Source organism: Bombina bombina, chromosome 1 (assembly GCF_027579735.1).
Source record: "Bombina bombina isolate aBomBom1 chromosome 1, aBomBom1.pri, whole genome shotgun sequence".
Classification (NCBI taxonomy): Eukaryota; Metazoa; Chordata; class Amphibia; order Anura; family Bombinatoridae; genus Bombina; species Bombina bombina.
The window spans coordinates 38,517,434-38,536,660 of record NC_069499.1 but is presented as its reverse complement, the minus strand read 5'-3'; the positions used below and the strand labels follow the sequence as shown (position 1 = coordinate 38,536,660).

At 41.6% G+C, this 19,227-nt stretch overlaps 1 protein-coding gene across 1 annotated transcript in view; it reads right to left on the bottom strand.

Annotated features, from left to right (window-relative positions):
- LOC128652321 (repetitive organellar protein-like) overlaps positions 1-19,227 on the bottom strand; it is a 294,662-nt gene that overhangs the window by 112,622 nt on the left and 162,813 nt on the right. The window contains exons 12-15 of the mRNA XM_053705258.1: positions 17,191-17,326; positions 12,812-12,943; positions 11,375-11,513; positions 11,066-11,145 (exon numbers count right to left, since the gene is read on the bottom strand). Coding sequence (XP_053561233.1) covers positions 11,066-11,145; positions 11,375-11,513; positions 12,812-12,943; positions 17,191-17,326 — 487 coding nt within the window. The remainder of the gene's footprint in view (positions 1-11,065; positions 11,146-11,374; positions 11,514-12,811; positions 12,944-17,190; positions 17,327-19,227) is intronic.

Genomic DNA, 19,227 nt, shown 5'->3' with positions numbered 1-19,227 from the left:
ACTCACAGACACACACATGAACATAAATACAGGAGCGCACACACACAAAACACAATTTATGCTTACCTGATAAATTTATTTCTCTTGTAGTGTATCCAGTCCGCGGATCATCCATTACTTATGGGGTACTAACTCCTCCCCAACAGGAAGTGCAAGAGGATTCACCCAGCAGAGCTGCTATATAGCTCCTCCCCTAACTGCCATTACCAGTCATTCGACCGAAAACATGCAGAGAAAGGAAAACCATAGGGTGCAGTGGTGACTGTAGTTTAATGGAAAAATTACCTGCCTTAAAGTGACAGGGCGGGCCGCGGACTGGATACACTACAAGAGAAATAAATTTATCAGGTAAGCATAAATTATGTTTTCTCTTGTTAAGTGTATCCAGTCCACGGATCATCCATTACTTATGGGATACCAATACCAAAGCTAAAGTACACGGATGACGGGAGGGACAGGCAGGCTCTTTATACGGAAGGAACCACTGCCTGAAGAACCTTTCTCCCAAAAACAGCCTCCGAAGAAGCAAAAGTGTCAAATTTGTAAAATTTGGAAAAAGTATGAAGAGAAGACCAAGTTGCAGCCTTGCAAATCTGTTCAACAGAAGCCTCATTCTTAAAGGCCCAAGTGGAAGCCACAGCTCTAGTAGAATGTGCTGTAATTCTTTCAGGAGGCTGCTGTCCAGCAGTCTCATAGGCTAACCGTATTATGCTACGAAGCCAAAAGGAGAGAGAGATAGCCGAAGCCTTTTGACCTCTCCTCTGACCAGAATAAACGACAAACAGGGAAGACGTTTGTCGAAAATCCTTAGTTGCCTGTAGATAAAATTTCAGGGCACGGACTACATCTAGATTGTGTAGCAGACGTTCCTTTTTCGAAGAAGGATTAGGACACAAAGATGGAACCACAATCTCTTGATTGATATTCCTGTTAGTGACCACCTTAGGTAGGAACCCAGGTTTAGTACGCAGAACTACCTTGTCTGAATGAAAAATCAGATAAGGAGAATCACAATGTAAGGCAGATAACTCAGAGACTCTTCGAGCCGAGGAAATCGCCATTAAAAACAGAACTTTCCAAGATAACAACTTGATATCAATGGAATGAAGGGGTACAAATGGAACAACCTGTAAAACATTAAGAACTAAGTTCAAACTCCATGGTGGAGCAACAGTTTTAAACACAGGCTTGATCCTAGCTAAAGCCTGACAAAAAGCTTGAACGTCCGGAACTTCTGACAGACGTTTGTGTAAAAGAATGGACAGAGCTGAAATCTGTCCCTTTAAGGAACTAGCGGATAAACCCTTTTCTAAACCTTCTTGTAGAAAAGACAATATCCTCGGAATCCTAACCTTACTCCATGAGTAACTCTTGGATTCGCACCAATATAAGTATTTGCGCCATATCTTATGGTAAATCTTTCTGGTAACAGGCTTCCTAGCCTGTATTAAGGTATCAATAACTGACTCAGAAAAACCACGTTTTTATAAAATCAAGCGTTCAATTTCCAAGCAGTCAGCTTCAGAGAAATTAGATTTTGATGTTTGAAGGGACCCTGGATCAGAAGGTCCTGTTTCAGAGGTAGCGACCAAGGTGGACAGGATGACATGTCCACTAGATCTGCATACCAAGTCCTGCGTGGCCATGCAGGCGCTATTAGAATCACTGATGCTCTCTCCTGTTTGATTCTGGCAATCAATCGAGGAAGCATCGGGAAGGGTGGAAACACATAAGCCATCCCGAAGGTCCAAGGTGCTGTCAAAGCATCTATCAGAACCGCTCCCGGATCCCTGGATCTGGACCCGTAACGAGGAAGCTTGGCGTTCTGTCGAGACGCCATGAGATCTATCTCTGGTTTGCCCCAACGTCGAAGTATTTGGGCAAAGACCTCCGAATGAAGTTCCCACTCCCCCGGATGAAAAGTCTGACGACTTAAGAAATCCGCCTCCCAGTTCTCCACTCCCGGGATGTGGATTGCTGACAGGTGGCAAGAGTGAGACTCTGCCCAGCGAATTATCTTTGATACTTCCATCATTGCTAGGGAGCTTCTTGTCCCTCCCTGATGGTTGATGTAAGCTACAGTCGTGATGTTGTCCGACTGAAACCTGATGAACCCCCGAGTTGTTAACTGGGGCCAAGCCAGAAGGGCATTGAGAACTGCTCTCAATTCCAGAATGTTTATTGGTAGGAGACTCTCCTCCTGATTCCATTGTCCCTGAGCCTTCAGAGAATTCCAGACAGCGCCCCAACCTAGTAGGCTGGCGTCTGTTGTTACAATTGTCCAGTCCGGCCTGCTGAATGGCATCCCCCTGGACAGATGTGGCCGAGAAAGCCACCATAGAAGAGAATTTCTGGTCTCTTGATCCAGATTCAGAGTAGGGGACAAGTCTGAGTAATCCCCATTCCACTGACTTAGCATGCACAATTGCAGCGGTCTGAGATGTAGGCGTGCAAAGGGTACTATGTCCATTGCTGCTACCATTAAGCCGATCACCTCCATGCATTGAGCTACTGACGGGTGTTGAATGGAATGAAGGACACGGCATGCATTTTGAAGCTTTGTTAACCTGTCTTCTGTCAGGTAAATCTTCATTTCTACAGAATCTATAAGAGTCCCCAAGAAGGGAACTCTTGTGAGTGGAAAGAGAGAACTCTTCTTTTCGTTCACCTTCCATCCATGCGACCTTAGAAATGCCAGTACTAACTCTGTATGAGACTTGGCAGTTTGAAAGCTTGAAGCTTGTATCAGAATGTCGTCTAGGTACGGAGCTACCGCAATTCCTTGCGGTCTTAGTACCGCCAGAAGAGCACCCAGAACCTTTGTGAAGATTCTCGGAGCCGTAGCCAATCCGAATGGAAGAGCTACAAACTGGTAATGCCTGTCTAGAAAGGCAAACCTTAGATACCGGTAATGATCTTTGAGAATCGGTATGTGAAGATAAGCATCCTTTAAATCCACTGTGGTCATGTACTGACCCTTTTGGATCATGGGTAAAATTGTCCGAATAGTTTCCATTTTGAACGATGGAACTCTTAGGAATTTGTTTAGGATCTTTAAATCCAAGATTGGCCTGAAAGTTCCCTCTTTTTTGGGAACCACAAACAGATTTGAGTAAAACCCTTGTCCTTGTTCCGACCGCGGAACCGGATGGATCACTCCCATTAATAAAAGATCTTGTACGCAGCGTAGAAACGCCTCTTTCTTTATTTGGTTTGTTGACAACCTTGACAGATGAAATCTCCCTCTTGGGGGAGAGAATTTGAAGTCTAGAAGGTATCCCTGAGATATGATCTCTAACGCCCAGGGATCCTGGACATCTCTTGCCCAAGCCTGGGCGAAGAGAGAAAGTCTGCCCCCCACTAGATCCGTTCCCGGATCGGGGGCCCTCGATTCATGCTGTCTTAGGGGCAGCAGCAGGTTTCCTGGCCTGCTTGCCCTTGTTCCAGGACTGGTTAGGTCTCCAGCCTTGTCTGTAGCGAGCAACAGCTCCTTCCTGTTTTGGTGCAGAGGAAGTTGATGCTGCTCGCGCACACACACAAATACACACAAACACAGGAGTGCGCACACATAAACAGACATATACACAGGAATATGTACAACTTGCGCACAAACTCACAGACACACACATGCACATAAATACAGGAGAGAGCGCACACACACACACACACACACAAACACAGGAGTGCGCACACATAAACAGACATATACACAGGAGTATGTACAACTTGCACACAAACTCACAGACACACACATGCACATAAATACAGGAGTGCGCACACACACAAATACACACAAACACAGGAGTGCGCACACATAAACAGACATATACACAGGAGTATGTACAACTTGCTCACAAACTCACAGACACACACATGCACATAAATACAGGAGCGCACACACACACAAACACAGGAGTGCGCACACATAAACACACATATACACAGGAGTATGTACAACTTGCGCACAAACTCACAGACACACACATGAACATAAATACAGGAGCGCACACACACAAAACACAATTTATGCTTACCTGATAAATTTATTTCTCTTGTAGTGTATCCAGTCCGCGGATCATCCATTACTTATGGGGTACTAACTCCTCCCCAACAGGAAGTGCAAGAGGATTCACCCAGCAGAGCTGCTATATAGCTCCTCCCCTAACTGCCATTACCAGTCATTCGACCGAAAACATGCAGAGAAAGGAAAACCATAGGGTGCAGTGGTGACTGTAGTTTAATGGAAAAATTACCTGCCTTAAAGTGACAGGGCGGGCCGCGGACTGGATACACTACAAGAGAAATAAATTTATCAGGTAAGCATAAATTATGTTTTCTCTTGTTAAGTGTATCCAGTCCACGGATCATCCATTACTTATGGGATACCAATACCAAAGCTAAAGTACACGGATGACGGGAGGGACAGGCAGGCTCTTTATACGGAAGGAACCACTGCCTGAAGAACCTTTCTCCCAAAAACAGCCTCCGAAGAAGCAAAAGTGTCAAATTTGTAAAATTTGGAAAAAGTATGAAGAGAAGACCAAGTTGCAGCCTTGCAAATCTGTTCAACAGAAGCCTCATTCTTAAAGGCCCAAGTGGAAGCCACAGCTCTAGTAGAATGTGCTGTAATTCTTTCAGGAGGCTGCTGTCCAGCAGTCTCATAGGCTAACCGTATTATGCTACGAAGCCAAAAGGAGAGAGAGATAGCCGAAGCCTTTTGACCTCTCCTCTGACCAGAATAAACGACAAACAGGGAAGACGTTTGTCGAAAATCCTTAGTTGCCTGTAGATAAAATTTCAGGGCACGGACTACATCTAGATTGTGTAGCAGACGTTCCTTTTTCGAAGAAGGATTAGGACACAAAGATGGAACCACAATCTCTTGATTGATATTCCTGTTAGTGACCACCTTAGGTAGGAACCCAGGTTTAGTACGCAGAACTACCTTGTCTGAATGAAAAATCAGATAAGGAGAATCACAATGTAAGGCAGATAACTCAGAGACTCTTCGAGCCGAGGAAATCGCCATTAAAAACAGAACTTTCCAAGATAACAACTTGATATCAATGGAATGAAGGGGTACAAATGGAACAACCTGTAAAACATTAAGAACTAAGTTCAAACTCCATGGTGGAGCAACAGTTTTAAACACAGGCTTGATCCTAGCTAAAGCCTGACAAAAAGCTTGAACGTCCGGAACTTCTGACAGACGTTTGTGTAACAGAATGGACAGAGCTGAAATCTGTCCCTTTAAGGAACTAGCGGATAAACCCTTTTCTAAACCTTCTTGTAGAAAAGACAATATCCTCGGAATCCTAACCTTACTCCATGAGTAACTCTTGGATTCGCACCAATATAAGTATTTGCGCCATATCTTATGGTAAATCTTTCTGGTAACAGGCTTCCTAGCCTGTATTAAGGTATCAATAACTGACTCAGAAAAACCACGTTTTGATAAAATCAAGCGTTCAATTTCCAAGCAGTCAGCTTCAGAGAAATTAGATTTTGATGTTTGAAGGGACCCTGGATCAGAAGGTCCTGTTTCAGAGGTAGCGACCAAGGTGGACAGGATGACATGTCCACTAGATCTGCATACCAAGTCCTGCGTGGCCATGCAGGCGCTATTAGAATCACTGATGCTCTCTCCTGTTTGATTCTGGCAATCAATCGAGGAAGCATCGGGAAGGGTGGAAACACATAAGCCATCCCGAAGGTCCAAGGTGCTGTCAAAGCATCTATCAGAACCGCTCCCGGATCCCTGGATCTGGACCCGTAACGAGGAAGCTTGGCGTTCTGTCGAGACGCCATGAGATCTATCTCTGGTTTGCCCCAACGTCGAAGTATTTGGGCAAAGACCTCCGAATGAAGTTCCCACTCCCCCGGATGAAAAGTCTGACGACTTAAGAAATCCGCCTCCCAGTTCTCCACTCCCGGGATGTGGATTGCTGACAGGTGGCAAGAGTGAGACTCTGCCCAGCGAATTATCTTTGATACTTCCATCATTGCTAGGGAGCTTCTTGTCCCTCCCTGATGGTTGATGTAAGCTACAGTCGTGATGTTGTCCGACTGAAACCTGATGAACCCCCGAGTTGTTAACTGGGGCCAAGCCAGAAGGGCATTGAGAACTGCTCTCAATTCCAGAATGTTTATTGGTAGGAGACTCTCCTCCTGATTCCATTGTCCCTGAGCCTTCAGAGAATTCCAGACAGCGCCCCAACCTAGTAGGCTGGCGTCTGTTGTTACAATTGTCCAGTCCGGCCTGCTGAATGGCATCCCCCTGGACAGATGTGGCCGAGAAAGCCACCATAGAAGAGAATTTCTGGTCTCTTGATCCAGATTCAGAGTAGGGGACAAGTCTGAGTAATCCCCATTCCACTGACTTAGCATGCACAATTGCAGCGGTCTGAGATGTAGGCGTGCAAAGGGTACTATGTCCATTGCTGCTACCATTAAGCCGATCACCTCCATGCATTGAGCTACTGACGGGTGTTGAATGGAATGAAGGACACGGCATGCATTTTGAAGCTTTGTTAACCTGTCTTCTGTCAGGTAAATCTTCATTTCTACAGAATCTATAAGAGTCCCCAAGAAGGGAACTCTTGTGAGTGGAAAGAGAGAACTCTTCTTTTCGTTCACCTTCCATCCATGCGACCTTAGAAATGCCAGTACTAACTCTGTATGAGACTTGGCAGTTTGAAAGCTTGAAGCTTGTATCAGAATGTCGTCTAGGTACGGAGCTACCGCAATTCCTTGCGGTCTTAGTACCGCCAGAAGAGCACCCAGAACCTTTGTGAAGATTCTCGGAGCCGTAGCCAATCCGAATGGAAGAGCTACAAACTGGTAATGCCTGTCTAGAAAGGCAAACCTTAGATACCGGTAATGATCTTTGAGAATCGGTATGTGAAGATAAGCATCCTTTAAATCCACTGTGGTCATGTACTGACCCTTTTGGATCATGGGTAAAATTGTCCGAATAGTTTCCATTTTGAACGATGGAACTCTTAGGAATTTGTTTAGGATCTTTAAATCCAAGATTGGCCTGAAAGTTCCCTCTTTTTTGGGAACCACAAACAGATTTGAGTAAAACCCTTGTCCTTGTTCCGACCGCGGAACCGGATGGATCACTCCCATTAATAAAAGATCTTGTACGCAGCGTAGAAACGCCTCTTTCTTTATTTGGTTTGTTGACAACCTTGACAGATGAAATCTCCCTCTTGGGGGAGAGAATTTGAAGTCTAGAAGGTATCCCTGAGATATGATCTCTAACGCCCAGGGATCCTGGACATCTCTTGCCCAAGCCTGGGCGAAGAGAGAAAGTCTGCCCCCCACTAGATCCGTTCCCGGATCGGGGGCCCTCGATTCATGCTGTCTTAGGGGCAGCAGCAGGTTTCCTGGCCTGCTTGCCCTTGTTCCAGGACTGGTTAGGTCTCCAGCCTTGTCTGTAGCGAGCAACAGCTCCTTCCTGTTTTGGTGCAGAGGAAGTTGATGCTGCTCCTGCTTTGAAATTACGAAAGGAACGAAAATTAGACTGTCTAGCCTTAGGTTTGGCTCTGTCTTGAGGCAGGGCATGGCCTTTACCTCCTGTAATGTCAGCGATAATTTCTTTCAACCCGGGCCCGAATAAGGTCTGCCCTTTGAAAGGTATATTAAGCAATTTAGATTTAGAAGTAACGTCAGCTGACCAGGATTTTAGCCACAGTGCTCTGCGTGCCTGAATGGCGAATCCGGAATTCTTAGCCGTAAGTTTAGTTAAATGTACTACGGCATCTGAAATAAATGAGTTAGCTAACTTAAGGGCTTTAAGCTTGTGTGTAATCTCATCTAATGGAGCTGATTCAAGTGTCTCTTCCAGAGACTCAAACCAAAATGCTGCTGCAGCCGTGACAGGCGCAATGCATGCAAGAGGTTGCAATATAAAACCTTGTTGAACAAACATTTTCTTAAGGTAACCCTCTAACTTTTTATCCATTGGATCTGAAAAGGCACAGCTATCCTCCACCGGGATAGTGGTACGCTTAGCTAAAGTAGAAACTGCTCCCTCCACCTTAGGGACCGTTTGCCATAAGTCCCGTGTGGTGGCGTCTATTGGAAACATCTTTCTAAATATCGGAGGGGGTGAGAACGGCACACCGGGTCTATCCCACTCCTAAATAACAATTTCAGTAAGTCTCTTAGGTATAGGAAAAACGTCAGTACTCGCCGGTACCGCAAAATATTTATCCAACCTACACATTTTCTCTGGCATTGCAACTGTGTTACAATCATTCAGAGCCGCTAACACCTCCCCTAGTAATACACGGAGGTTTTCCAGCTTAAATTTAAAATTTGAAATATCTGAATCCAGTTTGTTTGGATCAGAACCGTCACCCGCAGAATGAAGCTCTCCGTCCTCATGTTCTGCAAATTGTGACGCAGTGTCTGACATGGCCCTAATATTATCAGCGCACTCTGTTCTCACCCCAGAGTGATCACGCTTACCTCTTAGTTCTGGTAATTTAGCCAAAACTTCAGTCATAACAGTAGCCATATCCTGTAATGTGATTTGTAATGGCCGCCCAGATGTACTCGGCGCTACAATATCACGCACCTCCCGAGCGGGACATGCAGGTACTGACACGTGAGGCGAGTTAGTCGGCATAACTCTCCCCTCGTTGTTTGGTGAAATATGTTCAATTTGTACAGATTGACTTTTATTTAAAGTAGCATCAATACAGTTAGTACATAAATTTCTATTGGGCTCCACTTTGGCTTTAGCACATATAGCACAGATATCTTCCTCTGAATCAGACATGTTTAACACACTAGCAAATAAACTAGCAACTTGGAAATACTTTTCAAGTAATTTACTATAATATGAAAACGTACTGTGCCTATAAGAAGCACAGAAAAAGTTATGACAGTTGAAAATTAATAAACTGAAAAGTTATAGCATCAAATCTTTGTAAAAAAAACACAATTTTAGCAAAGGATTGCTCCCATTAGCAAAGGATAACTAACCCTGATAGCAGAAAAAAAAAAATACAGAAATAAACGTTTTTTTATCACAGTCAACTACAATCTCACAGCTCTGCTGTGAGTGAATAACAGTGAGAGAGATCAGTAAACTGTCATAAATTAAATAAAACGACTGCCAAGTGGAAAAAAATAGTGCCCAAAACATTTTTTCACCCAGTACCTCAGAAAATTAAACGATTTTACATGCCAGCAAAAAACGTTTAACATTAATAAATTGAGTGTTATTAAAAAGCCTGTTGCTAGTCCCTGCAAATTAGGCTAAAGTTTTATGCATACAGTATAATTCCAGTGAAGTGCCATTCCCCAGAATACTGAAGTGTAAAATATACATACATGACAGCCTGATACCAGTTGCTGCTACTGCATTTAAGGCTGAGTTTACATTATATCGGTATGGCAGAATTTTCTCATCAATTCCATTGTCAGAAAATAATAAGCTGCTACATACCTCTTTGCAGATTAATCTGCCCGCTGTCCCCTGATCTGAAGTTTACCTCTCCTCAGATGGCCGAGAAACAGCAATATGATCTTAACTACTCCGGCTAAAATCATAGAAAAACTCAGGTAGATTCTTCTTCAAATTCTACCAGAGAAGGAATAACACACTCCGGTGCTATTATAAAATAACAAACTTTTGATTGAAGGTATGAAACTAAGTATAATCACCACAGTCCTCTCACACATCCTATCTATTCGTTGGGTGCAAGAGAATGACTGGTAATGGCAGTTAGGGGAGGAGCTATATAGCAGCTCTGCTGGGTGAATCCTCTTGCACTTCCTGTTGGGGAGGAGTTAGTATCCCATAAGTAATGGATGATCCGTGGACTGGATACACTTAACAAGAGAAATACACACAAACACAGGAGTGCGCACACATAAACACACATATACACAGGAGTATGTACAACTTGCTCACAAACTCACAGACACACACATGCACATAAATACAGGAGCGCACACACACACAAACACAGGAGTGCGCACACATAAACACACATATACACAGGAGTATGTACAACTTGCACACAAACTCACAGACACACACATGCACATAAATACAGGAGCGCACACACACAAATACACACAAACACAGGAGTGCGCACACATAAACACACATATACACAGGAGTATGTACAACTTGCGCACAAACTCACAGACACACACATGAACATAAATACAGGAGCGCACACACACAAATACACACAAACACAGGAGTGCGCACACATAAACACACGTATACACAGGAGTATGTACAACTTGCGCACAAACTCACAGACACACACATGCACATAAATACAGGAGCGCACACACACAAATACACACAAACACAGGAGTGCGCACACATAAACACAGGAGCGCAAACACAAATGCACACACACAAACACAGGAGCACACACACACATAAACACAGGAACACACACGACTACACACAAACACAGGAGTGCGCACACATAAACACACATATACACAGGAGTATGTACAACTTGCGCACAAACTCACAGACACACACATGAACATAAATACAGGAGCGCACACACACAAACACAGGAGTGCGCACACATAAACACACATATACACAGGAGTATGTACAACTTGCGCACAAACTCACAGACACACACATACACATAAATACAGGAGCGCACACACTCACAGACACACACATGCACATAAATACAGGAGCGCACACACTCACAGACACACACATGCACATAAATACAGGAGCGCACACACTCACAGACACACACATGCACATAAATACAGGAGCGCACACACTCACACACTCACCGTGCTTTCCAGGGAAGGTTGTATCTTCCCTATGGTACAAGTCGCTGAACTGATGGTCTTTTGTAAACATAAGGATTGGTCTCACTGAGCGCTCTGCACTGTATCACTGTGAGCCTCTGTCACACAATGTGTTATATTTACCAACTGAAAAAAACCACCCGCCCTTACTCCTGGCAAGATGCATCCAGCAATGTCTGACAGCACAGCTAGCTGCTGCCTTTATCTAGAATCTGTTTCCTACTGGCCGAAACCATTCGAACATCACCTTTATCCTTGACTTGGCATCTATCTCATCTCTGATCATTTTGATAGAAGCTTCCATGGATTTCTGTTTGCTTTTCTGCCCTGTAATGTAAAAAACACATTTTATATACAGACATTCTATTATATAAGAGTTTCGGAGAAAGCCCTTCTAATACCAATCCCTTTTGTCCTTGAGTGATTAACCCTTTGGCAGCTAGAGGTTGGGGTGCAGTGCATGGCAGTATGAGGTATGCTAAGGGATAAGGCAGCATCCAGCACTTTTATAAACAATCTGTGTAAACCTCACATTGGCACAGGGATCACGTCTCACCTCCCGCTTGCCTTTTCAGGTCTTCATATTGGTCTTGCTCCTTTTTACATACACCTTCGGTCTCATTTAGTACAGGAATACTGGCTGCGAGTTTTTCCTGCTCTGCTTGAAGATTTCCATTTAAAATATGAAGTTCTTCCTATATAAAAATGCGCACAAACTCACAAACTATATTTCAGAGATGTATTTTGAAACATCATATTCTGAGCAATGATTTTTAAAAGTTGATGGAACAAATATTGGTTAAGATTTTTCATTAAGACCAGAAGTTACTGTTTGAATATATTGTACAGGTGGCCCTCGGTTTACAATGGTTCAATTTACACCGTTTCAGAATAACAACCTTTTTTTTCCAGTCATGTGACTGCTATTGAAAAGCATTGAGAAGCAGTGCATTTATTAAAATAGCCAGTAGGTGGAGCTGTCCGCTTGTGTTGCAGCAAAGTCAAGCAAGCTGAAATTAATCAGTTTTTACCAGACCTGAGCTATTGAGCAGATTTCAAAGGAACAAGATCTTCCTGTCTATAAATCAGTCCAGATTGGAATGCATAGAGAGAACTGTTTACAGAAAAATGCAAGTGAAGTCTGTGTTGCGTGATTATTTTATTAGGTTTATAATGCTGTTTAGCAAATGTTTTTGTTCATTTAAATTAGTTTAATTATATATTCTGTGTTATGTGATTATTTTATTAGGTTTATAATGCTGTTTAGCATTTAAAGTCTTCATTTTAAAGCTTTAAAAATAATGTATTAGGTGTTACTTATGACAATTTTGAGAGGGGCCTGGAACCTAACTCCCTCACTTCCCATTGACTTACATTATAAACTGGGTTTCAATTTACAATGGTTTCGATTTACAACCATTCCTTCTGGAACCTAAACCCGGCGTAAACTGAGGGCTACCTGTATATTATAAGGTTAAAGGAACCGTAAACATCAATAATATTTTTATTGTGCAGTATGTGCCCAATGAAATCTGGTTATTTTTCCCCACATAATGGCCCTGAAACCGCCACAGTTCCCCCTCCATTCCTTTGTGGCTAATGACTGAATATTGAGTAAGAACACTTTATGCTTGCAAGCTTCATGCTTGTGATTGGACAGACAACCATTAGAAGCTTCTCATTTACACACTAACTGTGTACTTATCTGAAGTGATACACAAGGAGTTTGTATTAAACCTCAAAAGGAAGAAATGTTTCTTTAAACATAAAATACTCTCATGAAACAGAACATTGTATTGCTCCATTGAATGTCCCTTTAAATATGACAGATTATTAGTTATTAATATATTAGAAATCTGCAGCCTACTAACACACAAATAATTATATATATATAAGCACGTTTCTCTAAAAATTCAAATCTAAGCGCCAAGCATCATTTTGTCTGATGACTGGACAGAAATTACAATCAAACTGATTTATGCCTGTACCTTACCTCAATTAACTGTATTTCTCTAGTGAGTCTTTGTTCCAGATTTGAAAACTCCTTCTTAGCCCGGTGTTCCCTGTGATTTAGGGATTCAATCTGCTCAACAAACGATTCGATCTCTCTCTGGAGCATTTTAGCCTAGTTACAAACAGACATACATATGCTAACGGGTTTCTTTGCATTTCTGTGAGGGTGTTCCGCATTTCTGGTACTACTATACATTTTTTTTGGATGTATTCACTCTTGTTTTGCAACATAATTTCAGGTGTATACACTTAGTATCTTTACCAGTACATAAATACAAACTGTTAGCTGTATGCAACTACAGCTTCATACTGGAGACACCTTACGTAATTAATCATGTAGCTTTGTTTTGTCAAATGATAATAATACTGATTTCCCTATCCCATAAAATAAAGGGACTCTTGCTAGCCAATCACATCATTGTTCCTATGTATGCGATAATTAACTAGCCATTACGATAATTAACTAGCCATTACAAGTGTCTGGTTAATTTTATGAGCGCTAATTGCTACTGCGAGCTTGCGGTAGCAATAACCAGCCACTAGTTAATTATCGCACGCCCACAAATGGACAAATTTGCCCATATGCGGGCGCGTTATTATTTAGCGCATGTTTAAATTATGTGTAGTAAACTAACTTTGCAATATACTTTGATTGTTTATTGTATCCCCTTTTCCAGTAATGTCACCCAGAAAATCGTTGGTTTCGTTTAAGTAAAGGGCACTGACATGTTTGAACCTTGAATGTTTTATAAACAGGCAATAAAAGAGAGTGTGCAAACAAGGCTGTGTGGAAGATAGTTACTTTAACAAGTCTTTATTCCACACCCTTGTTTGCACTCTCTTTTTTTATTGCCTGTTTTATATCTGTCTCTAATTGTCCTCAGTAGAAGAGAAAGATAAGGGGGAAACCAAGGTTGAAAAATTATGGCTCACAGTGCTTTATAGAAACTACACCTTTACATTTATATATTTTATTTTTAAACTAATAACATTATTAAACAAAAAACACATGCACATATTCTCTGTCTACCAAATATTTACAGTTTAACATCCGTTTAACCCCTCACAGTCTGCTCATGACAAGTAACACATGGTGCAATAGCAGTGAGGTGGATATTATTGTACTATTGTATAGACGTATTTCCCTTACATGTTGCTCCATCTGATCCACCTCTCGGGCAGTACTTCCATTGTCTGAATACAATTCCTCGCTAACATTGCACCCTCCTATATCTCTGCTGTTGACTGCACATACTCTCCTACCTGCTGCCTCAGTCCTGCTCACAACCTAAGGCCCCAAGTTATCAAGGTCTGTCAGACCTGATCCGACAGTGTGGATCAGGTCCGCAAGACCTCGCTGAATGCAGAGAGCAATACGCTTTCCGTATTCAGCATTGCACCAGCAGCTCACAAGAGTTGCTGGTGCAACGCCGCCCCCTGCAGACTCGCGGCCAACCAGCAGGGGGTGTCAATCAACCCGATCGTACTCAATCGTGTTGATTTCCGGCGATGTCTGTCCGCCTGCTCAGAGTAGGCAGACAGGTTATGGAGCAGCGGTCTTTGTGACCGCTGCTTCATAACTGCTGTTTCTGGCGAGCCTGCAAGCTCGCCAGAAACACGGGGCATCAAGCTCCATTCAGAGCTTGATACATATGCCCCTAAGTGTCTTGTTTCTTCCTCACACTCCCGTGTGCCAGATCTGCAAGACCTGCTCCGGTAACGTCAGTCATTGCCTCAATCAGACCTGCCTGTAGCCTTCAAGCATTCCTTAAAAACATATCTGTTCAGAGATGCATACAATCTACATTAAAGGGACAGTAAAGTCAAAATTAAACTTTTATGATTCAGATAGGGCATGTAATTTTAAACACTTTTCCATTGTACTTGTATTATCAAATGTGCTTTGCTCTCTTGGTGTCCTTTGTTGAAAGGCATATGTACATATGCTCAGCAGCAATGCGGCGGATGATTGGTGGCTACACACAGTTCTCTCTTGTTATTGGCTCCCAGCAGTGCATTGCAAATTTGATAACAGAAGTAATTTGGAAAATTCTATGTTCTATCTGAATCATGAAAGAAGGATTTTGAGCTTCATGTCCCTTTAAGATTTTTCTATGATCCCTCCACCTCTACTATTCCCTGTACTTCCTTTAAAATATATGCTCATAAATGAATCTGTCGTGACGATCATTTGATGTTGGCCTCTACCCTTTATGGTTTGTGTAAATGTCTTTAATTACTTTGTAATGTTATAGTACAGTGTAATATGCTGGAAATCAGCATTATACGCCGGCACAACAGATTACAGTAGCACCTATGGATAAATGTGTCATATAACAATAAGCATATAAATATGTATATATAAATTGTTTAAAAAAATACAGTAAATAAAGGTAAATTAAAGGGACATGAAACCGCACATTTTTCTTTCATGATTCAGGTAGAGAATATAATTTTAAACAACTTTTCAATTTACTTCTATTTTCTAATTTGCTTTGTTCTTCAGATATCCTGTATTGAAGAAATAGCAATGCACATGGGTGAGCCAATCACACGAGGCATCTATGTGCAGCCATCAATCAGCAGCTACTAAGCCTATTTATATATGCTTTTCAACAAAGGATATCAAGAGGTTGAAGCAAATTAGATAATACAAGTGGATTGGAAAGTTGTTTAAAATTACATGCGATTTCTAAATCATGAAAGACAAAATTTGGGCTTTATGTCCTTTTAATTGAGCAGAATCAGTGCAACACAAAACTCTTTCTTCTACTGCACATGTGTGAACAACTATGCAATGTCATACCAGATATAGATCCTTTTGTTGTGGGAGCTACAAATCTATTTTATTCATTAGAAAATGTATCTCAGATATGAAGTTGCAGTTTCCAATTTGTGTTTGGTGTCCCTTAAAGATAGTATAGAACTTAGTCTGCTCAGTTAATTCATTTTAATACATATATTTATACATAGTCATATGATTATATTTGTATGACACATTCATATTCTTATATAGAGAACAGAAATGAAACATAAGTTACAGCTGTTTGTATTGCTGGTGATGCTAACAGGAAATGATTGCTTGTGTGTAGCCGATCTGGTTGTAATACTTATCCTCTTTTAGAAGCAAAAATAATGTATTACATTTCCCTTAAAGGGACATTATACACTAGATTTTTCTTTGCATAAATGTTTTGTAGATGTTCCATTTATATCGCCGATACAGCTTTTTTTTTTTAAATCTATAGTTTTGCTTATTTTCATTTGTCTTTTCATTTGCAGAGGAAGGGGGAGGGTGTCTGCTTTTTTTTGCTATAGAACCACTTGCAGTGGGTGTTCCAGCTAACCTTTTCTACAGAGATAAACTGGGATCTTCTAAGTAAGTTTTTAATCAGTTTTATACTGAATCTTTAGATCAGTATCTGTGCAGATTATTATTTTTTATATTTTTTTTGAAAATTTTCTTTATTTAAACAATTCATAACATTAACAGGCTTGATAGTACAATTCAGTTCGCATTTGTTATATGAGTTTTGCATTATCAACAGAATAATATTGTTACATACAGAAGTTTTGCATTGTAAATTTCCAAAGAGTAAAATGCAGTATTAACTCACTTTTGTCTAGCATTCAAATATTCCTCCCAAATAAACATAATTGAATAATAATCCTCCAGTTTATGTATCAGGTTATAGTGATATTTCTCCAGTGATAAGGTTAAAGAAATCAGATTTATCCAATCCCCTTTAGATTGGATTACCGCGCTTTCCCACCATCGTGGAATTAGCTGTTTGGCACAGTTTAACATTATACTCAATAGTGTTGCTCTAAGTCTACATCTAATTTTAGTTGGTTTGTGGAATAAACATGTTAAGTGGATCATATTGGGTTACTTTAGTAATCTCAGAGGTCACCAGTTTCCAAAATTCCTGAATATTGAGGCAGTGCCACCACACATGTAATAGTGTACCTATTTGGCTGCAATTCCTCCAGCATTGAGCTTGGGAATTTGGATACATTTGTGCTAATCTATGTGGTGTTAGGTACCATCGGCTAAGAATCTTCATATTTGTTTCCTTGAATTTTATGGTAGAGGAAGAGGAGCTCGTGTTTTATAATGGTGAGCCAATCTTTTTCTGTTATTTAAAGTCCCAGCTCCTCTTCCCACTTCTTTGTGTATGAGGGCAAATTACGTGAGTGGTAATCAATATCTGTTTATAGGCTATAGGTAGGTGACCCCTAGTTTCAATTTGTTGATAACATTGTGCAGATTATTCTTTATAGTAGTGTCTATTACATGCAGTTAAATGAAAATTGGTGTATTCTGTCCCTTTAAGTTTGTTGGAGGGTCAGTCTTACCTCTTCAGTTAAGGAAGATTGTTTTCTCAGACCTTCCTCAAGCCTCTGATTCATAGTGCGTATATATGTGTCTTGTGATAAATTCCACAGTTCCAGCTCCTTTATTGCTTCATCCTTACTCATTTGTACGGCCATTCTGTAATTAGATACATGTTATACAAATATTTATATATATATATAATGCAAAAAAGAGCGCACTCCCACTAAAACAGCAACTACCAGGGTGCAAGCAAATATGAATGTAGAATTGTAGATTTGTGAAAAAACAAAATTTATGCTTACCTGATAAATTCCTTTCTCCTGAAGTGTGGTCAGTCCACGGGTCATCATTACTTCTGGGATATTAACTCCTCCCCAACAGGAAGTGCAAGAGGATCACCCAGCAGAGCTGCTATATAGCTCCTCCCCTCTACGTCACACCCAGTCATTCGATCGAGAACCAACGAGAAAGGAGAAGCCAAAGGGTGCAGTGGTGACTGGAGTATAATTTAAAAATTTAGACCTGCCATAAAAACAGGGCGGGCCGTGGACTGACCACACTACAGGAGAAAGGAATTTATCAGGTAAGCATAAATTTTGTTTTCTCCTGTTAAGTGTGGTCAGTCCACGGGTCATCATTACTTCTGGGATACCAATACCAAAGCTAAAGTACACGGATGACGGGAGGGACAGGCAGGCTCTTTATACGGAAGGAACCACTGCCTGAAGAACCTTTCTCCCAAAAACAGCCTCCGAAGAAGCAAAAGTGTCAAATTTGTAAAATTTGGAAAAAGTATGAAGAGAAGACCAAGTTGCAGCCTTGCAAATCTGTTCAACAGAAGCCTCATTCTTAAAGGCCCAAGTGGAAGCCACAGCTCTAGTAGAATGAGCTGTAATTCTTTCAGGAGGCTGCTGTCCAGCAGTCTCATAAGCTAAACGTATTATGCTACGAAGCCAAAAAGAGAGAGAGGTAGCCGAAGCTTTTTGACCTCTCCTCTGACCAGAATAAACGACAAACAGGGAAGACGTTTGTCGAAAATCCTTAGTTGCCTGTAGATAAAATTTCAGGGCACGGACTACATCTAGATTGTGTAGAAGACGTTCCTTCTTCGAAGAAGGATTAGGACACAAAGATGGAACAACAATCTCTTGATTGATATTCCTGTTAGTGACCACCTTAGGTAAGAACCCAGGTTTAGTACGCAGAACTACCTTGTCTGAATGAAAAATCAGATAAGGAGAATCACAATGTAAGGCAGATAACTCAGAGACTCTTCGAGCCGAGGAAATAGCCATTAAAAACAGAACTTTCCAAGATAACAGCTTGATATCAATGGAATGAAGGGGTTCAAACGGAACACCCTGTAAAACATTAAGAACTAAGTTCAAACTCCATGGTGGAGCAACAGTTTTAAACACAGGCTTGATCCTAGCCAAAGCCTGACAAAAAGCTTGAACGTCCGGAACCTCTGACAGACGTTTGTGTAAAAGAATGGACAGAGCTGAAATCTGTCCCTTTAAGGAACTAGCGGATAAACCCTTTTCTAAACCTTCTTGTAGAAAAGACAATATCCTAGGAATCCTAACCTTACTCCATGAGTAACTCTTGGATTCGCACCAATATAAGTATTTACGCCATATTTTATGGTAAATCTTTCTGGTAACAGGCTTCCTAGCCTGTATTAAGGTATCAATTACCGACTCAGAAAAACCACGTTTTGATAAAATGAAGCGTTCAATTTCCAAGCAGTCAGTTTCAGAGAAATTAGATTTTGATGTTTGAAGGGACCCTGGATCAGAAGGTCCTGTCTCAGAGGCAGAGACCAAGGTGGACAGGATGACATGTCCACTAGATCTGCATACCAAGTCCTGCATGGCCACGCAGGCGCTATTAGAATCACCGATGCTCTCTCCTGTTTGATTCTGGCAATCAATCGAGGGAGCATCGGGAAGGGTGGAAACACATAAGCCATCCCGAAGGTCCAAGGTGCTGTCAAAGCATCTATCAGAACCGTTCCCGGATCCCTGGATCTGGACCCGTAACAAGGAAGCTTGGCG